Raw genomic sequence first — 22,097 nt, forward strand, 5'->3', positions numbered from 1 at the left:
AAAACCGACATTGTTTAGCACACTTAATGGTAAAGTCTTTGTTATTAGTTGCAGCCGACTAGTTTCAGTAACACATTTATCATCGTCAGAGTTAGATGGTAACCATGCTATCAAAAATAGTCTACTATAACTAATAATAAAGATTTTTTACCTTTCACTACGCAAAAAAAAACATCTAGTCGATTTTTGTACTTTTTTTACTATTAAAAGGCTTAACATTTATGAAAAATGCTCGTTAACTTCGGATGTGTTCGGGTCGCAGGTTCGAATCCCCATCGCACCAAACATGATCACCCTTTCAGCCGTGGGAGCGTTATATGTCTCGATCAGACCCACTATTCGTTGGTAAAAAAGTAGCCCAAGAGTTGGCGGTGGATGGTGATGACTAGCTGCCTTCCCTCTAGTCTTACACTGCTAAATTAGGGACGGCTAGCGCAGATAGCCCTCGAGTAGCTTTGCGCGAAATTCAAAACCAAAGCTAAACTTCGGATGTTTTTCCCTTATGTCTCTTAATCTAATCATTACATTTAAAACCCATAGGTAATGAACTAATTAAGAAAAATGTGAAAAAAACAAAATATAATGTAGCATGTTAGTGTAATATTCTTGGAACGTAACTTGAAATATGACCAATTATTTTCATTTTAAATCACTTGATGGACAATTAGATCCTAATTTGTATAAAGTGACTGGAGAACTTGACATTATCTTGCAATCATTGAAGCATTAAAAATTCAAATTATTTTTCATTTGAATATTACTAAAATAGTTTTAAAATTTATTGGTTGAACTTTGTACTTAGAATGCTTTCTTTAAAGTAAGTAGCACACCAGAGGCACAGTGGTATGTCTGCGGACTTACAACGCTAAAATCAGGGGTTCGATTCCCCTCGGTGGGCTGAGCAGATAGCCCGATGTGGCTTTGCTATAAAAAAAACACACAAAACACACACACACTAAAAACAGGGTTTCGATACCCCTGGTGGGCAGAGCACAGATAGCCCACTGTGTACCTTTATGCTTAATTCAAAACAAACGAGCAATCAAATTAATTTAATTTATTTATGAATTTAGAAATATTTTACTTTCATAGCGTCTCTTTATCTAATTAATTTCTATAACTCAATTGTTTGCGTAAGGCGTGCGACTCGTAATCCGAGGGTCGCGGGTTCGCGCCCGCGTCGCGCCAAACATGCTCGCCCTCCCAGCCGTGGGGGCGTTATACTGTGACGGTCAATCCCACTATTCGTTGGTAAAAGAGTAGCCCAAGAGTTGGCGGTGGGTGGTGATGACTAGCTGCCTTCCCTCTAGTCTTACACTGCTAAATTAAGGACGGCTAGCACAGATAACCCTCGAGTAGCTTTGTGCGAAATTCCAAAAAAACAAACAAATTGTTTGTTTCTTTTTGTACAGCATAATAAGCCCAAGTTATAAAATATATATAATTTCTTGAAAATAATGAAAAACATATGACCTATGTATTTACGAAAGTTTGATGACATGTAATGTATGAATATGATTTCTCGAGATGTAGTTTCTTTACACTACTCAGATGATCAGTGGTATAACTAAAGGCTTATAACTGTAAAAACTAGGTTTTGATACCCGTGGTGAACACTATGCCACAGATAGTTATCTGTGCAGCTCTGTGATTAATAATAGAAAGAACAGTTTTTCTATATTAAAAAAACACGTTTCCTTGTTTTTGTTTTTTTTACTGAAAAATATCCTAAGATGTCTCTCTCGGTTTTTTAGCTTTGGCACGTGTATAAAAAAACGCAAGCAGAACTTGCGCCACAAGTAACAGAATTGAAATTTAAAAAATGAAGTGGCTTTTTCCTGTATTTGGTGTTTTAATTAATAAAACTGCGCGCTTTTGAAACTTATAATAAAATAACACATATTTTTTTTACAACATTTATTTACTGCAATAGGAATGATGAATGTTTTGTGATGATAGGATTTTAATTTTTATTCACCCAAACCCTTGGAAGTTGCAGATTCTATCATTTGATGGTGTTACGATAGAAAGGCGATGTTACAGCTACAAGTGCAAGTCAATATATTTGAGTTTTAAACAGAAATGTATATTTTATTGATTTATTTTACTTATTTTTAACATTCGAAAATTCTCCAGGTTAGTAATCCTGACTTTTTTAAACTGTAGCATTTGTAAAATGCAATAATCAATGCTGCTAGTACTAGTTCATTACTACTCTTGCGCTGACAGCTAACGCTACTAACATTACCATGATACTAATGATTTAAGCTAACAAGAAAATACACAAATTTATTATAGTAACATTGTATGAGGAGGGCATGAATGGCAGAGTAATTTGTAAAATGAAAATACAGTATTTCTCAGTACTGTAGACTCGTTACTGCACATGCTTTACTAGGGTGTGTAGTTAGTAATCTTCCCCATCTTTTCTGATTATAATGATGTCTTAATTTGAAATCATCGGTGTAAGCAATAGAAACTAGATCCAGTAGAGGTTTTGACTTTTTAATATCGATTTCAGTGTGTCACAGTCATCACTGAGAATATTAGTTTTTGTTGTTTGTTTTTATTAGAAACGTTTACTTAGATTTTTACACCATTATTAGTAGTTCAACTTAAATAATGCTTTGGACTGCTCTTCGCTATTCTAGGATAAAACTCACATTTTCACGTAACTCTAACAGTTTTCTTTGTGTGTATGGAGATGTGCACATACATATTTTTCTCTTTTACGTGTACATTTTATAATTAAATATTTTATTGCATTTAGTCATAGCTTATTTGTGCCAATAAAACAAGGGTGAAAAAAGTACTTGTGGCATAATCTCGAGGTCATTTTTTCGTTTTCATATAATACTGCTGATATATATATATATATATATTTAAGGAATGTTCACACCAAACTTGTGCTTGCATAGAGTAAAATAGGCTTAACATGCAAATTTCAGCACATATATATAACTATACCAACTATTTGAACTAGCACTATCTTTTGCATTCAAATCAAATCAGACACATGCATTTATTTTGGATGTTTTTTTATACAAAATGGTGAAAATCTGCTGACATTGACTTTCAGCATTTAGTTTTAAATATTTGTTCAAAAACTTAACTAGTTAGAATTAGATGGTCTGTTAAAACTTTGTAGGTTATACAAATTACATAAAATATTTGAATAAAAATTACATCATGCAACAGAAAACTCAAATATTAGAACATTTTTGTTTAAGTTGGAAAGTAATATAATTTTTCAAACCAATATACAAAGTTTACAGAAAGTATTGAAACAAGAACATGTTATAAAATAAAAATAAAAATAAAAAAGTCCAAAGTTATGAAATGGTGTTCTAGAAGTAGCTTGCTATACATTATTATATAAAATACTTAAAATATTGGGTAAATTTGTGTGTCAGAGTAGCCTGAAGAATCTGTTGAGGTTGTGAGTTTGTTTTTTGTAGCTAAACACATAGGGCTAACTATGCTTTGTCCACCATGGGTATTGAAACCCAGTTTTTAGCAGTTTAAGTCCACAGACATACCACTGTACCACTAGGGAGGAGGGGGCAAGTTTGTGAGCATTGTTTTTTCACTGTGTTTAATCATAATAGATGTGACTTTATTTTAAACTTCATTTTTAATACTAAATAGAATATGGATGGAAACTTATTGTGCAAAGGAACTTGAGTATTCATAATTGTAACATGCTAATTTTGAAACTTATTGTGGTGTTGAAAAGAGTTGTGTTACTGGTTTTAGGAACGTTGACTCAAATACTTCAGGAAATTATTGAGGGGCTAATCTAAAACATAATGAGCAACATGTTTTTCCTAAATCTTGAACTTGTGCTCTCTTGCCCTATCATCTTCAAGCTACAGCACAAACTAATTCTTGTCCTATTGAACTTTAGTATAACCTTGTAAACTTCCATAACAACCTCTCTTTCCCTTCTTTTTTCAAGAGAAAGTAACTTATATATAACTGAACCCTTTCCAGTGAGACCAAAACTGCATACTTTATCAATAAATGCAAGTTTCTATTATCAGAATTTTTTTTTTTAGGAAAATGTTTGGAAAAGTAGCATTTAGTAAACAGCATTATGTGTAGGTCGAAGACCAACTTAACTGCAGTTTTGATAAGAGGGATATGGTGATTTGTTATTATTGTATTCAGATAGACAACCTTGAGAGTCTTGTGATAGTTTTGGTATCCATTATAGATGTACTGTAAAGATAGGATATCAGCATGTTGGAAAGAATTCAGGGTTACAAAAATTATGACTTTATTACACTTTACCAGTATTAAGATTTTGTAAAAATTAATTGAGGTCCAAATTATCTTTGTGATCTATAAAGTGAGTTGTTACATACACACACACACACACACACAGTATATTATATACATATATCAATTGTAAAACAAATATGCATATATCATTTTTACACCTTGGTGTGGTATGATGATTAGAAAATATTCTTTTTGTAAAAAATGTTTTTATTTTTATAGTATTGGCATGCATACTTTATGTTCATAGTAAACCAACCATCCAGTTATTGGCATAGAAGTTTATTCCCATTACTTTTGAAAATCCTTCTTTATATTGAAGGAAATAACTTTTGAGTTATTTTTTTACTTTTACACAATAAATTATGCATGAATCATCATACAAAATTTGCAAAAAATACATTTTCATTCCAGATGAGATTTGTGAAATTCTGCCAGTTAATCATCTTGCCAAAAATTGAAGTAAAGAAGTTTGTATATGTGAACCAAGTTGTTCATTAGATTAGATAATTATTCAAAATTTTAAAATATTTTTTGAGGTTGGAAATTGCTGCTCAAAATTTAAGTACTAATTAAAAATCCACTTTGCAATTTACTAATTTTTTTTTTCCTGGTGCTGATGAACACTAGCAATTTTTCTGTACTATAAGTTGTTTTGTTTGTTTCTGTACTATTTCTTTTTTATTTTAATTTGTAATTTTTACACTTGCAAAATCTTCTTGGGGATTAAGAATGAATTTCCTAAAAAGAAACAAAAACGGTACTGTCCAGTATAATATATTCTTTGTCTAATGGAGAATTCATGACAGAGCTTGAAAAGTTGTGGTAAATATGTATTTTTTAGCCTGACAATACAATTTTTTTTTAATTATCCCAAATTTAAAATTACACTTAAGCTAGTATTGTACCTTTCACATTGCAAATTTAAATGTTTTTCACTGTCATCTGGGTATACTGCCCATTGTAAAATGTGGGTGTGAATTAACAAAATTGACCTTTCTACAGTTTAGGTGTTGAAAGGCTTTGCATGTAGTTATATCAAAATGATTTTAATAACAAAAAATGTGGGAAAAGTCTAAGGTATGTTAGACTTTGAAAAAATCAGTCAGGTGTTATTAGCTATTTGAAGCTTATACAAGGAGTAAATGTGGCTTCTTATACATAATAATAAGGTCAGTGTAAAAGTTTTCTACTGTATAACCCTTGAGATAAAACACAGTAATTTAGTTTTTTAAACTTGTGTATAAAACAATATGCTTTACGCACATTGTATGATTTTTTTTCTTTTAGGAGTGTTTTCACTTCCTTTATTACCAGCATGGATTCAGCTCTAGGTTTCTTAGCTAGATTTTCATCACACAATGGCGAACATCTCCAAGAAAATGTTCAAAGTTTCCGTGGATCACAAAATCCTGAAACATTGCCAAGTCCTGGGCTAAATAGTCAACAATATCCTAAAGCTTTGACAAACAACAGGAAGTCAAGCACTGCTTGCAATTCTCGAGATGTGACAGTTAACAAACCTTCCAGCAAGAGACAGTCAGTAGGTGAAGATCCACAGGTTGGAATGGAAAGTAATTCAATGAAAATATATTTTTGCAACTGCTGTGGAAAATCATATTCAGAAAAAGACAGTGGTTTACATAGTTCTTGTCTTCCAATGGAAATCTACAGCTGTAGCATTTGTGGGGAGAAATTCAACATGAAGAAAACTTTACTCGACCACTGTTTCTCTCTGCATGGTATTGTACAATCTTTCATTTGTAATTTTTGTGGGAAATGTTTCTCTTCAAAAGAAAGTTTTCAAAACCACCAAACAATTCATTCAGGTGATAAGCCATATCCCTGTGAAGTCTGCTTCCAAAAATTTTCAGAAAAGAGGTTTTTACTTTATCACTTACGTAGCCATTACAGTGAAAAACCATACCGCTGCCAGTATTGTGGTAAGAGCTACACTTTAAAAGGAAACTTACAAATACACTTGCAAGATCATGAGGGTGTGAAACCATTTTCTTGTAAGGTGTGTAATAAGAATTTCACACAGAAAGTGGTGCTAGACCATCATATGAGTATCCACACTGGCAAGAAACCTTATCCTTGCCAGATCTGTGACAAAACTTTCAGTCAGAAAGGTAACCTCAAGACCCACATGCTTATTCACACAGGAGAGAGACGATTTTCTTGTCCTCAGTGTGGCAGGTTCTTTACCCAGAAAGGTAATATGAAAACTCATCTTAAACTGCACTTACAAAACCCATCAATTCAAAAACCATACTATTGCATCATTTGCAGGAAGTCATATGTTTCAGAAGCTAGTTTGCAGTGTCACATGGTTTGTCATCAGAAACTGATTCCTTTTGTTCCCCAGAATGTAGTAACAGGAAGTACATCAGAACACAATTAATTCAATTCATGTAATGTTTCTTCTGTGGAACCAACTTACTGAAATTTGTGTGTGTGAACACGTTAAGTCTACAAGGTAATACAAATGTACAGATATTATTGGTTTTAAAATTATAATAATCTTTCACACTGTCAAAAGAAAAAGTATGAAACCTGGTTCTTAAAGGCTTTCATTATCACTTTGTGAAAGAAATACAATTATATTAGTGAATTAACTACATCCTAGAACAGAAAAAGTTTTATGCATGTGTGCTTTTGAATGGTATGCACATATCTCAACTTTTGTTTCAGAACTCTTACTTGAACAGATTAAGAAATATATTCACTTTCAATTAAACAGTTTTTCTGTGAGAATTATTCTTGAAAATTAAATTTTCAGAGGTAAAAAAACAGCTTGAATTTTCAGAGGGACAGTTTTTTACCCCATGAGTAAGGTAACCAACTATCTCTGTTCCATGTCCTCTGCCTAACACTGAATTAGCCCAAACTTTTTTCTGATGGAGTTCAGCTTGAATAACTACTGTGTGAACCATGACCATCCACTGTAAACAGTGTAATTAAGTATTGTATAAAGGATTTCTTTAAATCAAATAGGAATCACTTGAGAAAGGAAAACAACAATTCTACCAAATAAATGGATAGATAAACATGAACAAGATACTGAAAAACAATGCTAAAATTCACCTTTTAATGTACAGTTGTCAGAAAACATCACAGTTTAGATTTTCTTCAACCAATTTCAATGTATGAGAAGGCACAACTATTGCTAATGTTGGGCACAAGTTCATGGAAAACAAGTGTCAGGTAGCCTGTGATCCAACTCACACTTCATTTGTATATAAAAGTGAAATACAAATACGTGATCTCAATAGCAGTCAAAGCAATAACAAAGTGTGTAAAAAGATGTGAATCACAAGTATCACATTTCTATGATTTTGAAGGCAATACATTGACTAGAAGCTGATTAAACATTACTTGTCCTTTTGAAATGGCTAAAAATTTCAAAAATGTAGTTATCAGGTTATGAACTTACTCATAGAACACTGATACAGTTAGTTGGAGTTGTCATAAACTCTACAAATGACTTATTTGACAATTTAGACTCATATCAACCCAAAGGCCTCATGTTCCCCACTAAACAAGTGGATGACAAATTTAATGCAAGTATCTTAAGGGTTGGCTTTTGTGTCAGTTAACAAGTTGCATAGTTCTTGCTCACTCTCACAAAATTAACCATCTTCAATAGTGGCAAGAGCTTGTGCAATGGTCATTTAGGAATCATACTTCACAGTGCAGATTAGATAGAAGACACTTGCAACAAACCATGTATCTCTGTGTTTAACTGTTTTCTCAGTATGAATTTTTAAAACTGTTTCCAAATTCCTGAGCATCTTGTACATGCTGTAAGCAAAGGTTACCAAGATAACCAGAATGGATTTGTGGTGCAAATATGGTGTTTATTTCATATATCAGAATTCCAGGTTTTAGACCATGTGAAAGAAAGCTGGAGAATCTACATGGTTTTTAACCTTGAAAACACAAGTGGAGAAAAGGTGTATTCACTTTATTCCCTATTGAACTGTACTGTATTTATAGATGTGGTGATAATATGCATTGATTTGTAGTATGTTACAGTGTAGTGTTTTTGAATTTAAGCTTTTTCAGGAAATGCAATAGAAAAATTCCTGCAAGATGACACAGTGAACTGAAAATGTACACATGAAGATATTAGTGTATCAGGATTGCAAAACATTCAAGTATCTGATGCATATCATATGGACAACTGTATAAATATGTCAAGTGAAGTGTTATTATGCCTGTTAGTTTTAAATTAATATTAAAATGTAGTGTCTCAAGATATATTTATTTATACATAGTATGTGAAAGATGCATAGTATTATAAATTATGATAGCAGTAGGTAATTGTAGTGTGTCATGTGGAGAAAATTAAGGTACTGCTAGACATGTACTGAGGTTAAAAAAATTTAATGAATTTGATAAATATTATGTATGTGTTGAATTGTTTTGTTAAATATGTTTGAAGTTCTGAGACTGAGACAACAGTAGGAAATTCTAAGTTGGAATTTTTTAATTCACTGAATATACTAACTGAATTATTTACATATATACTGACTTAACATAAGATACAGTTTTCACTGTAAAGCATTTAAAATAAAAAAATCCCAATACATTGTTGAGAAGAAAGGTGAATTTATAATATATTTATAAAAAGAACTTGCACAAAAAATTACTGAAAATTTCTCTCAACTAATGAACATATGTTTTTTCCTTATGATATCAGATTGAAAAGGCTAACCTGTAAAGTTTAGACAAGCTAACTTGTAAACTAATTAAGATACCAATAGCTAGACAGCATACATTTTTGCTCATTTTGACGAGTCACAGATAAACAGTTTTCAGTGTCGAATATTCAGACATAACGAGGAATACTTTCAGTATCAATGTGTCACAGAGGAATTTTATTTAAGCAAAGTCACCTCACAGTTATAACAAAATTTTTATAAAAGCTTATTTGAAGCTTTCATTTATAGAAAAATTATGATGTTTGTATTCGGATGTCTTTATTATAGATGTTTTAAAACCAGTTTCTTGTAAACAAAAATGTAGATTTTAGCACGTTGGTTGTAGTTTTTCATAAAATTCAGTTTGTAAAATATATCAAGAAATTCAGAATGTTGTATTTTACAAGTTAAGATTGATTCTAATTATGTATGGGAAATATGTTAACTTCTGTTATTGTTATTTTACTGCTGTTGGTAAGTTTATTCTTAGTTTTACTTTGATGTTAGTAAATGTTAAAAAATAGAGCAGGATATATTTAGTTCATACAATACACAAGAAACTTTTGTTACATTTTGTTTCCCTCCTTGTTTACCATTCTATGTAAAAAGATAAGAATATTATGTGAAAATAACAAACATGATGGGTTGCAATAAAAAAAATATTAAATTGGCATTTAGTTCTTTAAAAATTTAATATAAATTAATTTAATTAATTAATTTAAAATTTAATTTGACCTTAGTTTTTCAAAACTGAGATGTGAAACTGTTTCAAGCATTTATTAAACCACACCTGATGGTTATTTTTTAAATATATTCTTTAAAAAACAAAAACAGAAGGAATGAAGTTTTGATAACATTACTTCAACTTATGCAAGTAGATAGGAATTTGAAAAAATGTTTTTGAAGGCAACGGTGTAACATATACATGTATACATAATAATTACCATGCACATATATAAGTTACCTTACTGTATTTCACACAGATTTTAATTGTAGTGTGCATTTGTTATTCCATTATACTGGTATAGTTTTACTATTTTACTTTTTGAAATGTACATTGATAATTTATATATCATATGCACTTAATGAAACCCAAGAAAAATATGAAACATATATTTATAATTGTCATCAGTGCATAATTTACAAAATGATGATAAAGTACAGAATTGTTTATCAAACAGTCTGCAGAGATGATAATAAAAATCTACACATAGAACCATTTCCGGCTTAAAATTATGTTTGCTGGAAAATTTATAAACATGATCAAAATATATTTGTTTCAGGCTAAAATATATTCATCATGTATGTTAACTTTTTCATCTGTGTTACAATACATAATTACAAAATATTGGTGTTATTTTCCAGCTTTGGAACATGTATTAATTGTGTAATTAGTATGTATTATGTATACATATTTACTAAATTCAGTTATTTTTAGGTTTTTTTCTGCTGAGCTATCCATTTCAGTAGCTGGTTTTGTTTTTTTGCCAATATTTATAAGTATAATAATGTTTTTTGATTATGTTTAGTCAAGCATGTTTCATATTAAGCAATTTTTGCTTCTAACTGTGATTATAGTATTACACTCAATCAAAGGGATATACAAGTTTTGGAATTTGTAAAACAATTCCTGGAAAAGTAGCAAATGCATTATTAATAATGACTTTTTATGTGAAATGTTGTTTAGCAGTGCTGCTTTAAGTGCAGGCTTTTTCCATGCTGTATTGAAAATTTTGTGTGTGTATGTGTGTATGTTTAAAATATTAGTGCTTGTTGAAGCTTTTTAGTCAATAAAATGTTTATATTTATCTAATGTCATTTTGGCTTGTATCTTGCAAGATGCAGATGTGTCAAATTACATAAGAATGTATTTTCAAAGTTTTATTTCTGGGTGCTGCTGAAAAGAAAATTTTACAACAAATTATTTTGGCTTACCAACAATATATTTTTTTCACATAAAAAACAAATATATCAGGATTGTTAGTTGTAGTTAATATGATTAAATTTCCATGATATTTTCACACAACAGATATGGTTAAACTATCAATACAAACAACTCTGACATGGGAGCATAAGTGTAGTACATATTTTCTCATAATTAAAAATGAAGAGACAGGTGATGCTAAATAAAACTGAACTTTTGTAATACATATATTATCCATAGGTAACAATAACAATTAACCACAGTTCTGCTGTTGAAACACTGCCAAGTCTTATTAAACGTTTTATAATAAAATTGACTTGCTTGTTGTTTAAAAACTGTACACGTTTGTTCTGTTGCTGTGATCACAGTAATTTAACAAGACTCATACATACACACATTAGAAATCAATCATCACATACAAAGAAAACGTTTTATTGTCCTGAAGCAACCTATTAAGTAAGAGGAAAATTACAGAAGTAGTTTACAGATTTTGATAGATGCTGTGTTTATGGATACTCAGTTCTTCCAACTGAGTTAACTTAAGCTGAAGTCAATGAAATTTGGTATATTCACCTTGAATGGCACTTACTCTGATATTTGGGTTAGACTTTTAAAGTACAGACATAGCCATTAATAATTTAAAGAAATGGTAAATAGTTAGTAGTACTTGCAACTTCTCTCAACCAATTAACAGAAATTACTGTAATAATTCTAGGATTTCCACTGTTGAGCTCAAACACTGGACTTCACAGTATGTAGTGTGTGACATATTAACCTCTAGGCCACATCTTCCTTATCATAAAAATGTAAAAATGCAACAGAAATCAAACCACACTGGTATTAAGCTGCTTTATCAATAATTAAATTGTTTTAAAAATTGCTGCAAAATATATATCCATTATTCATCCCTCTGAAGGTTGAGAAACATAACTGTTATCCTTTTTTGTGTTTTGGATACCTGAAACATTTTATTTTGTGTTACAATGAATGTTTATTAGACATCACAACTGAATATGTAAATGCCTGCAAAACTTTAAAAGTTCATAATGCAAAACATGAGAATAAACATACTAGATATATCCCTTTTATTTTAACTTGTTTTTCAGAAATTGTAAAACCTGGTGCATTGCCTCCCTGCCAGAAGCACCATCTTTACAAAGTAGTTTTAATATAATCATGTTCCCTTCTTTTTTTAGTTGAAGGTCACAGTTTAGCAAGTATGATTCAGGAACATCTAGACCATCAGCCTTTGGTTGCTTTGTGAGTATTTCACCCTCTTTACCTGAAGAATCTGTAGCTTCAGATGAAGTACTCTCCATTTTTTGCTTCTTGGGTGCTTGTTGACTGAAGTTACCTTCTCTTTCCCTTTTGCTGTCACAAGTGTGTACCAGGGCTACTGAATTCACATCAGATGAAGACTGAAATAAGTGCTTGTTTTTAGTAAACAAATGACTTCCAGAGTTGTCACCAGAAATTTCTTCCTTTTTCACCTGAGTCTTAGAGTAATTTAGGTCTTTGGAAAAATTATTCTTAGATTCTTCGGCTGTGTAGGAATTATAGTCTTTTTCACATATCAGTTTTGTGTATTCTTCTGTTTCACTTTTGGTTTTGATTTCCCCAGAATCTTGACTATTTCCTTCAGTTAGGAGGGATAAAGGGTCCAGTGTATCCTGTTGGTTTTGCCCTGTAATGTATTGGCTTTGTTTTTCTTTAGAATTTGCAAGTTTCTGCTTATTAATCAGTTTCCTTTTCTTTTTTCGCTGATGTGACCACGTGTTTTCTTTTGCATGTAGTGATATATGTACAGAGTGCTTCCCTTCATGCGTCACTTGGTATGTTATCTGAATTTATACAGAAAAATAAAATATTTGAGGATAGCTTCATTACTTACAATTCCTGATTTAATTGTATACACATATTATACATACAGCTCCAAAGTGTGTAAACTTTGAAAAATCCTACAACAAAATTCCATAAAAAACAATTTGGTGCAACTGATCATCAAAACTCAAGTTTTTATCATTACCATTCACTCCTATTACATAATTAAACTTGATTTTATTTATCTCTACCATGCCGAGGTACATCGATTAAACAAACCTGTTGCATAGTTTGTTTAACTGCATTAAAAAAAAAAAGAAAATTCTACCAGATTTAATATATTCAAACTAAGGAAAACTTTGTACAGGTTATATAGCTTCTGTAAATATTGGTTTCATACATCATGTTTGTATAGGTTTGCAGCTTTTAAAATGCAAAAAGATATAATTACAATATTTTAAAAAAATAAAAAAATACACATTTTAATTACACTATGTAACACAAATTTTGGTCCTGGATAGTACATGTTATTTCTTAACTGCTTATGTTATAAAAGTACAGGAAATGGCCATGACTTCCTTCAATCTGCTTTTGTGACCTGGATAATGAAATTTAGAAATTAACCTATTTTATATGTAAAAACAGGCAAATCTGCACATTTTCATTCACATAAGGTCTGAATAAAACAACATATGAATCAAGATTTACATGTATTTATACTAAAGTTATATAAGAATGTTTAAAAGTAAGTAGTTTTTCGAGATTTGCGACTATAATGTAAATCACTTTCACGTATCAGCCCCCAAATATAGTTTCCCATCATGTTTTCATTATATGCTCCCAAGTTACAAAAGCAAAGTTTGAAGAGAAAAATAGGTCTTTTCCATTTACTTTAGGCATAAGCAATTGGGAAATAACACTTTCTGCCCAGGAACAAGAAAAAGTAAAAATTTTGTTACATAGTGTTATTGACTTCTTATGTTCTTATAAAACTTACAAAATTTTTAAATGTTTAGAATAAAAAAAAACATTTTAATTTGCTTACAAAAACTGGTATACAATAAAAAATAACTTTTTTACCATATCAAACTTATAAATAAACCAACTTTTTTTTTAAATTGTTAGTCAGAAGGTTTTTATTTTATATCAAATAAATTAATAAAAGCATGAATGTCTCTCTTTTTGTTGGTCTTTTCTTCACACACATCAACGTATTTAAAGCTCCAAACTCCAAACTCTTGGTACAGATACAACTTTGTGCATGATGTAACAAAGGGTAGGTAGCCACTGTCTCATAGGCTTCAACTTTAGGCCAAAGTGACCAACATATCAATTCTGAACAAAGAGGAAGACCATTTAATCTCAGATTGAAATGGCTGGAATTTGTGATAATATGTGATGAAGAGGACTATTTAGATTTCTTTTCTATCTGAGAATTTCTGCTAATCATTCTATCCATGACCAATTATGTGTTGAAATGCTTTTAAAACATCGAGTCTTTAACTGTGCTGTTTCTGTCATTTTCTATTTCTTCTACACACACGTGCCTACTCTCAACTCTCCTTAACTGTAACAAGCTGGTGCTTTCACTCAAATATGCATGTACATTCCCTCAACTAAATATACTTACTTCACCCATATCTTTTGCTTTGCTCGCATGTACTTGCAAGAATCAGATATATAATGACTTCACAGAAATGTTTGGTATCTGCAAATTTTCATTTACATTGCATTTCAATGTAAAAAAATAAATCAATTTTTTTCATTAAATGGAACAATAATAAAGTCAGAATATGCTGCAAATGTCACTTGACCACACAAAAGAAATCAGGATACCAAAAGGTAGAGAGTTTTCTTTTGGAAACTTGAAATGTCATGCAAGAAGCAAGAGTAGTATACCTGGTTTGGCTCTGATTAAAAATAGCTTTAGCAATTTATTTTTTGCACATTGTTATTTCTATCGATTTCAGTCAAAATATTTAATCAATTAAAGAAATTATATTGTTTTTTTGCAAAAAAACATGATTAATGTGGTTGATTTAATCAAAACAGCTCAGGATATTTACAGCCATTTTCATCCAAGCAGCACCAGATACTCTGCTAGTATATGATAAGTTTTAATCTTGTTTGGTATTCATTTAATATTTTTACGTTTAAGTGATTTTCTTTGATTATTCAATCAGCAACCTTGTCAACAAGCCAAAACTAAATATGCTTGAATGCAAAACAATTTAACTAATCTAACCTCATCATGTTCCATAAAAAAACATATATTTTCCTATCATATAGAATGTTATAATTAAAATGAAGTATGAAATGATAATTACAATGAAGCATTACACAAGGTTTGAACATCTTTCCTTCCAGCAGCAACATATCAATAAGCTATGCTTTTCTCACTTTCAGTGATGTTGAGAAAACCCACTTGTAGAGAAATATATATGTAAAAATGGCTCGTTTGGGTTGAGAAAATTTTTTACGTAGAGTAGTGAACAACGTTTCGATCCTTCTTTGTGAACCTGATGATGACCGAAGGTCAAAACGTTGTTCACTCCTCTACATAAAAAATTTTCTCAACCCAAATGAGCTGTTTTTACATATATACTTTTCTCACTTTGTTCCGATCTCTACATGAATCTCTGTTGAACTGGAAACCATAGTGACTTATACAGATGGACAAAATAGAAAAATAACTTTCTTTGTGTGTTTAGATCACTCGAGTATGAACTCTTTATTTAAAGATGAGATATAGGTAATTATATCTAACCATCGTAACCAAGATTGACAAATGGTGACTAGCTACAATCAATAACACTACACTTGTATTCAACTGTGAAGGTCAGCTGAGCAATACTGTGTTTAAAACTATTACGACTTTTCTGCTGTGAGTAAAGTATCATGCTAAGAAAAGAACTTAACATCAGAAATTGAAAATTAGTTTTAAAAAATCTTTATTCCACTTTTGATGTTCTAAAAATATGTAGGTCCAAGGAGTCTTTATAAAAATGAAATAGAAACCCTATAACCCAAGTGTTTTCAAAAGGTAGACCTCTGGTTATAGGGTTTCTATTTCATTTTTGAAAGCAATATATTACTAAAACAAAAGTTATTTTATGATCTGTTATTATATTTCTGCACACATATACTTGATAAATAGACGTTATCTGGATTTATATGCAACAGATAGTTTTTTACTGAAACTACAATAAATAATATGAACACTTTTCTCCAGTTTTTATGATACATAATTCAGAATAAACCTGATAAAGATCACTACAAACAGTATTTCCAACACCATCTCCCAAACACTGATTGTAATACACCATAACATGCAAAAAATTTTAACAAATAATTAAAATATGGTGATAAACAGTTTTCCTGAATTAACTAGCAAATATACTTTGAAAGGAGGACCACTTGGGCAAATCATGGAAGAGATCAAAACAGTAAAATATAATGTATCTAGGTGACAGAAAAAAACTGTTTAAGTTTTTGAAAACATATTTGTAGTAAATCAATTCAAATTCAGAGTTTATTTAGTAAGGAACAAATAGTTATAAAATATAAAAAAAAAAAATACAATGAAATAATAAATGCAACTATTACTTTCACTTGTCGTAATTTGTATTTTCATTAACAAACGTTTTATTGTCAATTGCAACATGAAAGTATCAAATAAAACATACCACAGAAGTATAAAAACTCTTCTATGTACTAGCTCCAAGCTAGTAGGAATAAACAATGTATTGGCCCAACAATTTATTTTGCTTTATTGGCTTCGTTATTACACACTGTAAATATCTGGTTATTCACTGCAATTACTTCTCTACTCTATTACTAGACTAAACATGATTTATTTCAGTAGATATAAAATCTATGGACAAGTTAACCAGTCTACATATGTGATAGACTGATATTCCTGAACTATTCATTTAGAATAATAAGATGCCATTTTCAGGTGTTCCTGGGCTATAAAGCTCCAAGTAGATGGTCCAAGTTATTTTGTCCCAACACAGCTATTTAACTTTATATAAATACAACTTTGTATTAAAAACAACTATGTTAATCCAGCAAAACATAATCATATAAATAATTATGACTATATTTTGCAAGATTAACATACTTATTTGAAACCAAATAATTGTACATTTTAATTCACAAGTCAATAACTGAGTCACCTATACATTTGTATATAAAACTTACAATGGATTAGCCCATTGTTGATAAACAGGCTACCAATCTCACAAAATCTTCAATGACAGTAGTAAATAAAGAAAAAAAAAGAGGGGGTAATATTTGTGTATTGTTTGTTTGAAGTTAAGCACAAAGCTACACAATGGTTTATCTGTGCTCTGCCCACTATGGATATCAAAACAGTTTCTGGTGTTGTAAGTCACTAGTGGGTGAGGAGAACAATATTTTTTTGACAAACATTAATAATACAAAAGAAAAAGAACCATACTAGCCTCAAGCTATCTCAAAATCAGGATTTGAACATGTGAATTGTTTTATACATCTGTATCATAAAAAAAATTTTTATTTAATATGGTATTTTACCTTTAGTTCTTCCATCAAACTTTTAATCTTGTTTAGAATTTCAGAAAGACTATACTCTGTTTCCTTTAGTTCATTTGGAATAATATAGACCAGTGGTGGCTTTGTCTTCTCATGCTTCATGGTAGGAGCCTACATCAAGCATAAGAAGATGTTACTTATGAGACGTCAGAAAATATTTTGTGTATATATATATATATATGTATGACATAAAGGCAACCAATCAAAAGCTTTAATAACTAATAACCAAGTTACAACTTAAATAGACACAAATGTTTGACGAGAGATAAAACTGAAACACAGATAATAAATTTCTAAAGTAGAGACAAATCATTTCTCTTTCTTAGACGTTTGTTATGTTGATGCAGTATCTTTTAATAAGAGATTTATGAATTGGGGCAAAGTAGAAGAATTCATGAACTGGTCAATGTAACATGTATCAATCTTAATAACCTAACCTCACATGACCAATAAAATGTTAAGCCTATACCCTTACTCAAAATATTGTTGATTCTAGTTGTCATTTTTAGTCTAAGGATACATATATGAGTATAATTAGGTAAAACTGAGTGCTTTTAAACTTTATACAGCAAAAGATGATATTCAGTGATACTAATTACAATTTCATATCCTTCTAATTGATCCACAAACATTCAATTGTAAGACATTGATATCAGAAGGCTATTCTTAATCAAATGTTAAGAACTATGTTCCACATACATTATTTATAATATATATATAAGGGTACATTTATATAGAGGCTAAAGAAACAAATTTCGTATAAATTTATGCAACTGCAAAACAGCAAGAAGGAGAACAATGTCATTCATTATAAAATTGCACTTCCATACTAATTCTGCATCATATATTTACTTACTGCAAGCTTCCAAGCTTAATCATAAAGAAGATAAAATATCTAAGCTTGCAACAAATAAATATGTAATATATTATCAGGGAAATATAATTTTTGTCATTTATTAATCCTAAAGTTAAAATTTTATGCACAGTTATAAATAAACGTGCCCTTACTTCGTAAGGCAATCCAAAATAAAAGTTTCATGCTACCCATATGATTCAGAAGATAGAAGTAACATTAAATATTTAACCTGTAATAGTGTCAAACTAGTAAGAACACTTAATACTTTTTAAAACTCTGTACACATTTTTTTTATTTTAAAACTAACAAATATAAAGTGTTACAGGTTTACAGTAAAATGCACAAAGATTTTCCTTGAAAGAATTAAATTATTAATAATGAAATAGAATTGTCTGATAGGTTAAAAGTTTTTATGTGTATTAAAACTACAATTACCTTTGTAATGTCAACCCCTTTCATAAACGTCCATGCTACTCCCCATCTCATGGTTTTACCTTGGCAGAATTCTGTGGTTATAAATTGTTCAACCTTAAAATATATGAAAAAGAACAACATTAGTCAATATTCATATCATTTTTAAAACATCTATGAAATCAGGTTTAAGAAAATTAACAAATTACTTATATCCAGTTACTCTATTCTCATTTAAAATGGTTTGGTTTGTTTTGAATTTTGCACAAAGCTACACGAGGGCTATCTGCACTAGCTGTCCCTAATTTAGCAGTGTAAGACTAGAGGGAAGGTAACTAGTCATCAGTCACCCACTGCTGACTCTTGGGCTACTCCTCTGCAAACAAATAGTGGGATTAACTGTCACATTATAGCACTCCCACAGCTAAAAAGGCGAGCATGTATGGCATGTTGGGGATTCAAACCCATGACCCTCAGACTACAAGTTGAGTGCCTTAATCACTAGGCCATGCCGGGCCCATTTAAGATGGATATGTTTTATTTATGGATGAGTTCATATTAAATAATGTGTTATTCTACAGAATAACTGACCTCTTACTGGAGAAAAAAGGTTGACTATAATTTTAATTTTACTATGTGTATCTGCATGAAATGAGCAAGATTTTAGTAAAATGTACAACTCTGTTCTACACAAAAAATTAAATGTATTACAAAAATAGTTGCACTCATGATATGCATAAACTGATGAACTTAGACCAGTTGGAGTGCAAAGTAACATGCAAGCAAAGAATCAAAATACATTTCTCCATTGTACAGTTTGCATATTTCACTTACATAACCTCTGAAATCTCCAAAATGTGTATCTATAATTTTTTCAGTATCATTTGCCTCACTTGCAAAAAAAAACACTGTTTAAGAATTTTCCATAGCACTGAAATGTACATACAAACATATTAAAAAGGTGACTCTTTATAAAAAAAAAACTTGGTTGGTAGCCATCTATTTTCAAACAGAGTTCACGAGAAGTGCCTTCAAAACTGTGAACCTGATGATGACCGAAGAAGGTCGAAACGTTGTTTGCTCCTCTACATAACAATTTTCTCAACCCATACCAGCCATTTTTACATATATATTTTTCTCTACAAGTGGGTTTTCTCGTCATCACAAATGGAAAGTTGTGTCATTTTTTTCCCTACCCTAAGATGCATTTTTTAACATGTTTGGAAAGAAATGTGTATATTTGATCTTCTTTCAACTTACAGAGTTATAATTTTCTCTATCCATTTCCACTGAAGCTTATTGTAAATAGAACTGTTTATGGTTTGTTTTTTTTGCACTGATTCTGAACATTTAACAAAAATTTTATACACTTTTTCTTGAAATGTTATTTATTCTTAAGAAATAAATGATTGCTTAATAATAAAATACAAAAATCTAACGCTGTTATACATCACAATGTACTTCATGTGCTCTGTTATTGTCTAGTTGTGGTGTATTTTATCTTTGTGATAAACTATAGAATTTTTAAAGTCAGTAGAACATTGTATTGTAATTTTTAGGATAATATTTTTATGGTCACAGAAAATACATTTTTAGTGTACAATTTTATATTCCTCAGGATATTTTTCAGATGTGTGGATTTACATAACAGCAAAATAAAGAAATTTGTGGATCTACAGAGAAGCCATATGTATGATATATACACATACAAACTTTATGGTTTTTCATGTATTTAAATAAACTAAGTGTTATATATGTATATCTTGATCTCAACATGATTACATTTTTTATATATTTGGTACAATCTGGTCACCAGTATCATAATTTTTCATAACTTATATCCTGTCAGTCAAAGTAAATTTTGTCTATTCTCCTCCTTCTTTTACAAGTGAACAAGTGTGCTAAAATGTACATGTGTACGCTGAACAAGTCTAAATTTGTTAACATAATGCTAATAAGACTTTAATTAAGTTGCCACCCCATGGTCAAAATTAGACCTTAATAAGTAATTTTAATATTTTAAGAAGTACATCCATACAATATCAAGTCTATATATAACCTTTAATAGTGAAAAATAAAATCATTATTGTCTTATGGATCCTAATGTTGTGCTAAATGATCAAGCTAGCTCCAGTGTAATACAAAATTTATAAGCTTTGATTTTATAATAATTTACAAATAAAGTTCAACAGTATCTGCTGAGTTATAATTTAACATAACTTAGTATTTTTTTAATGTATTAAAAATTTTTAAACAAAAATGTTTTGTTTACTCATCCTTATTTAAGTTTATCTTTTCTTTATTTCTTGAACTACAGAGAGTTCAGTATATTACATTAAACTAATTTTGAATGTACAAACCAGCAAGTCACATGACAACCACATATAATACAAAACTACACTTTTGTTTGACATTTCATAAAGTATGGTGCTACCAACAATTAATTGCTTTTAGAAATGGTACATGATAGACATTTACAATACAAAACACTCAGGCATTTAAATCATAAAGATATCTTCAAAGGGATTTACAATTTTCAAAATGAAGATGTCCCTTGTAATTAATGGCACCGAGAAACAAAAGAATATTGTTCAACATAAGGCATCCTGACCATCAATAATGAAAGCTGCAACAAGTCATCTCCTAGTTGTGATAAGGAAGGTAACCAGTGATAAAATCCATCCATGTGTCCCAGTAACAATACATAATATATTCAAGAAGGGTCTCCAATTGGAAAAGTGACAAAATTTACTTCCTCAACACATTCAATAAACAGTTACATATCTCAAGCAGATGGAAAGTGAAATTAGTATTTGGGTCATTCCATATGATGGCATACTGGTTAAGTTGATCAGTGAAGTGCCCTGGGATTTCTGTGATACAAGTGGCCATGTATACTAGAAGTCTTATGGAAAATGTTCAAGGAGAAGTGTATTTTTGGCATGACAACCTTATGATGGAGCTTTCTGCAATGGAAACTATACTGTAAAGCCATTGTCAAGGTACATGATAAAACATGGTGACATCAACTGCAATGACATGGTAAAGTTCCTGAATAATCTTAATAAAATATAACATGCATACTAAACCTCTATGCCATACCATTAATCCTATTCAGAGTGCAGAGCATATTTTTTGTGTCAAATGCATACCTATATATTAGACTTCAAAATGTAAGTAAAAATAATTATTTTAATTAGTTAAACAATTTTAACAAAAAATATTTTAAAGCTGATATTCTACCATTTTGTAACATTTATGTTTGTGAACTACAAAGAAAAAGAAATTCAAACTTTCATTTCAGCAGCTCCAAGGTTTCTTGCTTACAAATAACACACTTATAGAGTTTTTTAAATAATTTTTATACCCATCCACAATCACATGATTAAATTTTCTAAGAAGTTATCATTCAAGTTTTTCAAACACGTTTTTCAGGTTGTCATTCTTCTTTTTTTTCTGGTTTAATCACTACAGATTATCATTCCATTCTTTTATGATCTCAACATGATCTGAACTACTACTA

General features: G+C 30.4%; 2 protein-coding genes across 7 annotated transcripts in view; one reads left to right on the forward strand and one right to left on the reverse strand.

Moving 5' to 3' along the window:
• Nucleotides 1-1,967: 1,967 nt before the first annotated feature.
• Nucleotides 1,968-10,795, forward strand: LOC143238609 (uncharacterized). The gene is made up of 2 exons (XM_076478980.1): nt 1,968-2,136; nt 5,572-10,795. Exon 2 carries the CDS (start codon nt 5,600-5,602, stop codon nt 6,683-6,685), a length of 1,086 nt encoding a protein of 361 aa, XP_076335095.1. The 5' UTR covers nt 1,968-2,136; nt 5,572-5,599; the 3' UTR covers nt 6,686-10,795.
• Nucleotides 8,756-22,097, reverse strand: part of LOC143238607 (RNA N(6)-adenosine-methyltransferase mettl16) — a 35,312-nt gene continuing 21,970 nt past the window's right edge. For all 6 annotated transcript variants that reach the window (XM_076478972.1, XM_076478971.1, XM_076478973.1 and 3 more), the window contains 3 exons: nt 18,599-18,691; nt 17,290-17,418; nt 8,756-12,752 (listed from right to left, as the gene is read on the reverse strand). In XM_076478972.1, coding sequence (XP_076335087.1) covers nt 11,997-12,752; nt 17,290-17,418; nt 18,599-18,691 — 978 coding nt within the window. In that variant the 3' untranslated portion in view covers nt 8,756-11,996. The remainder of the gene's footprint in view (nt 12,753-17,289; nt 17,419-18,598; nt 18,692-22,097) is intronic.

The sequence above is a fragment of the Tachypleus tridentatus genome, chromosome 13, assembly GCF_004210375.1.
Source record: "Tachypleus tridentatus isolate NWPU-2018 chromosome 13, ASM421037v1, whole genome shotgun sequence".
In the NCBI taxonomy this organism is placed as follows: Eukaryota; Metazoa; Arthropoda; class Merostomata; order Xiphosura; family Limulidae; genus Tachypleus; species Tachypleus tridentatus.

Coding starts and splice junctions, on each gene's coding strand:
- LOC143238609 (XM_076478980.1), top strand. CDS start 5,600: ATGGATTCAGCTCTAGGTTTCTTAGCTAGATTTTCATCACACAATGGC.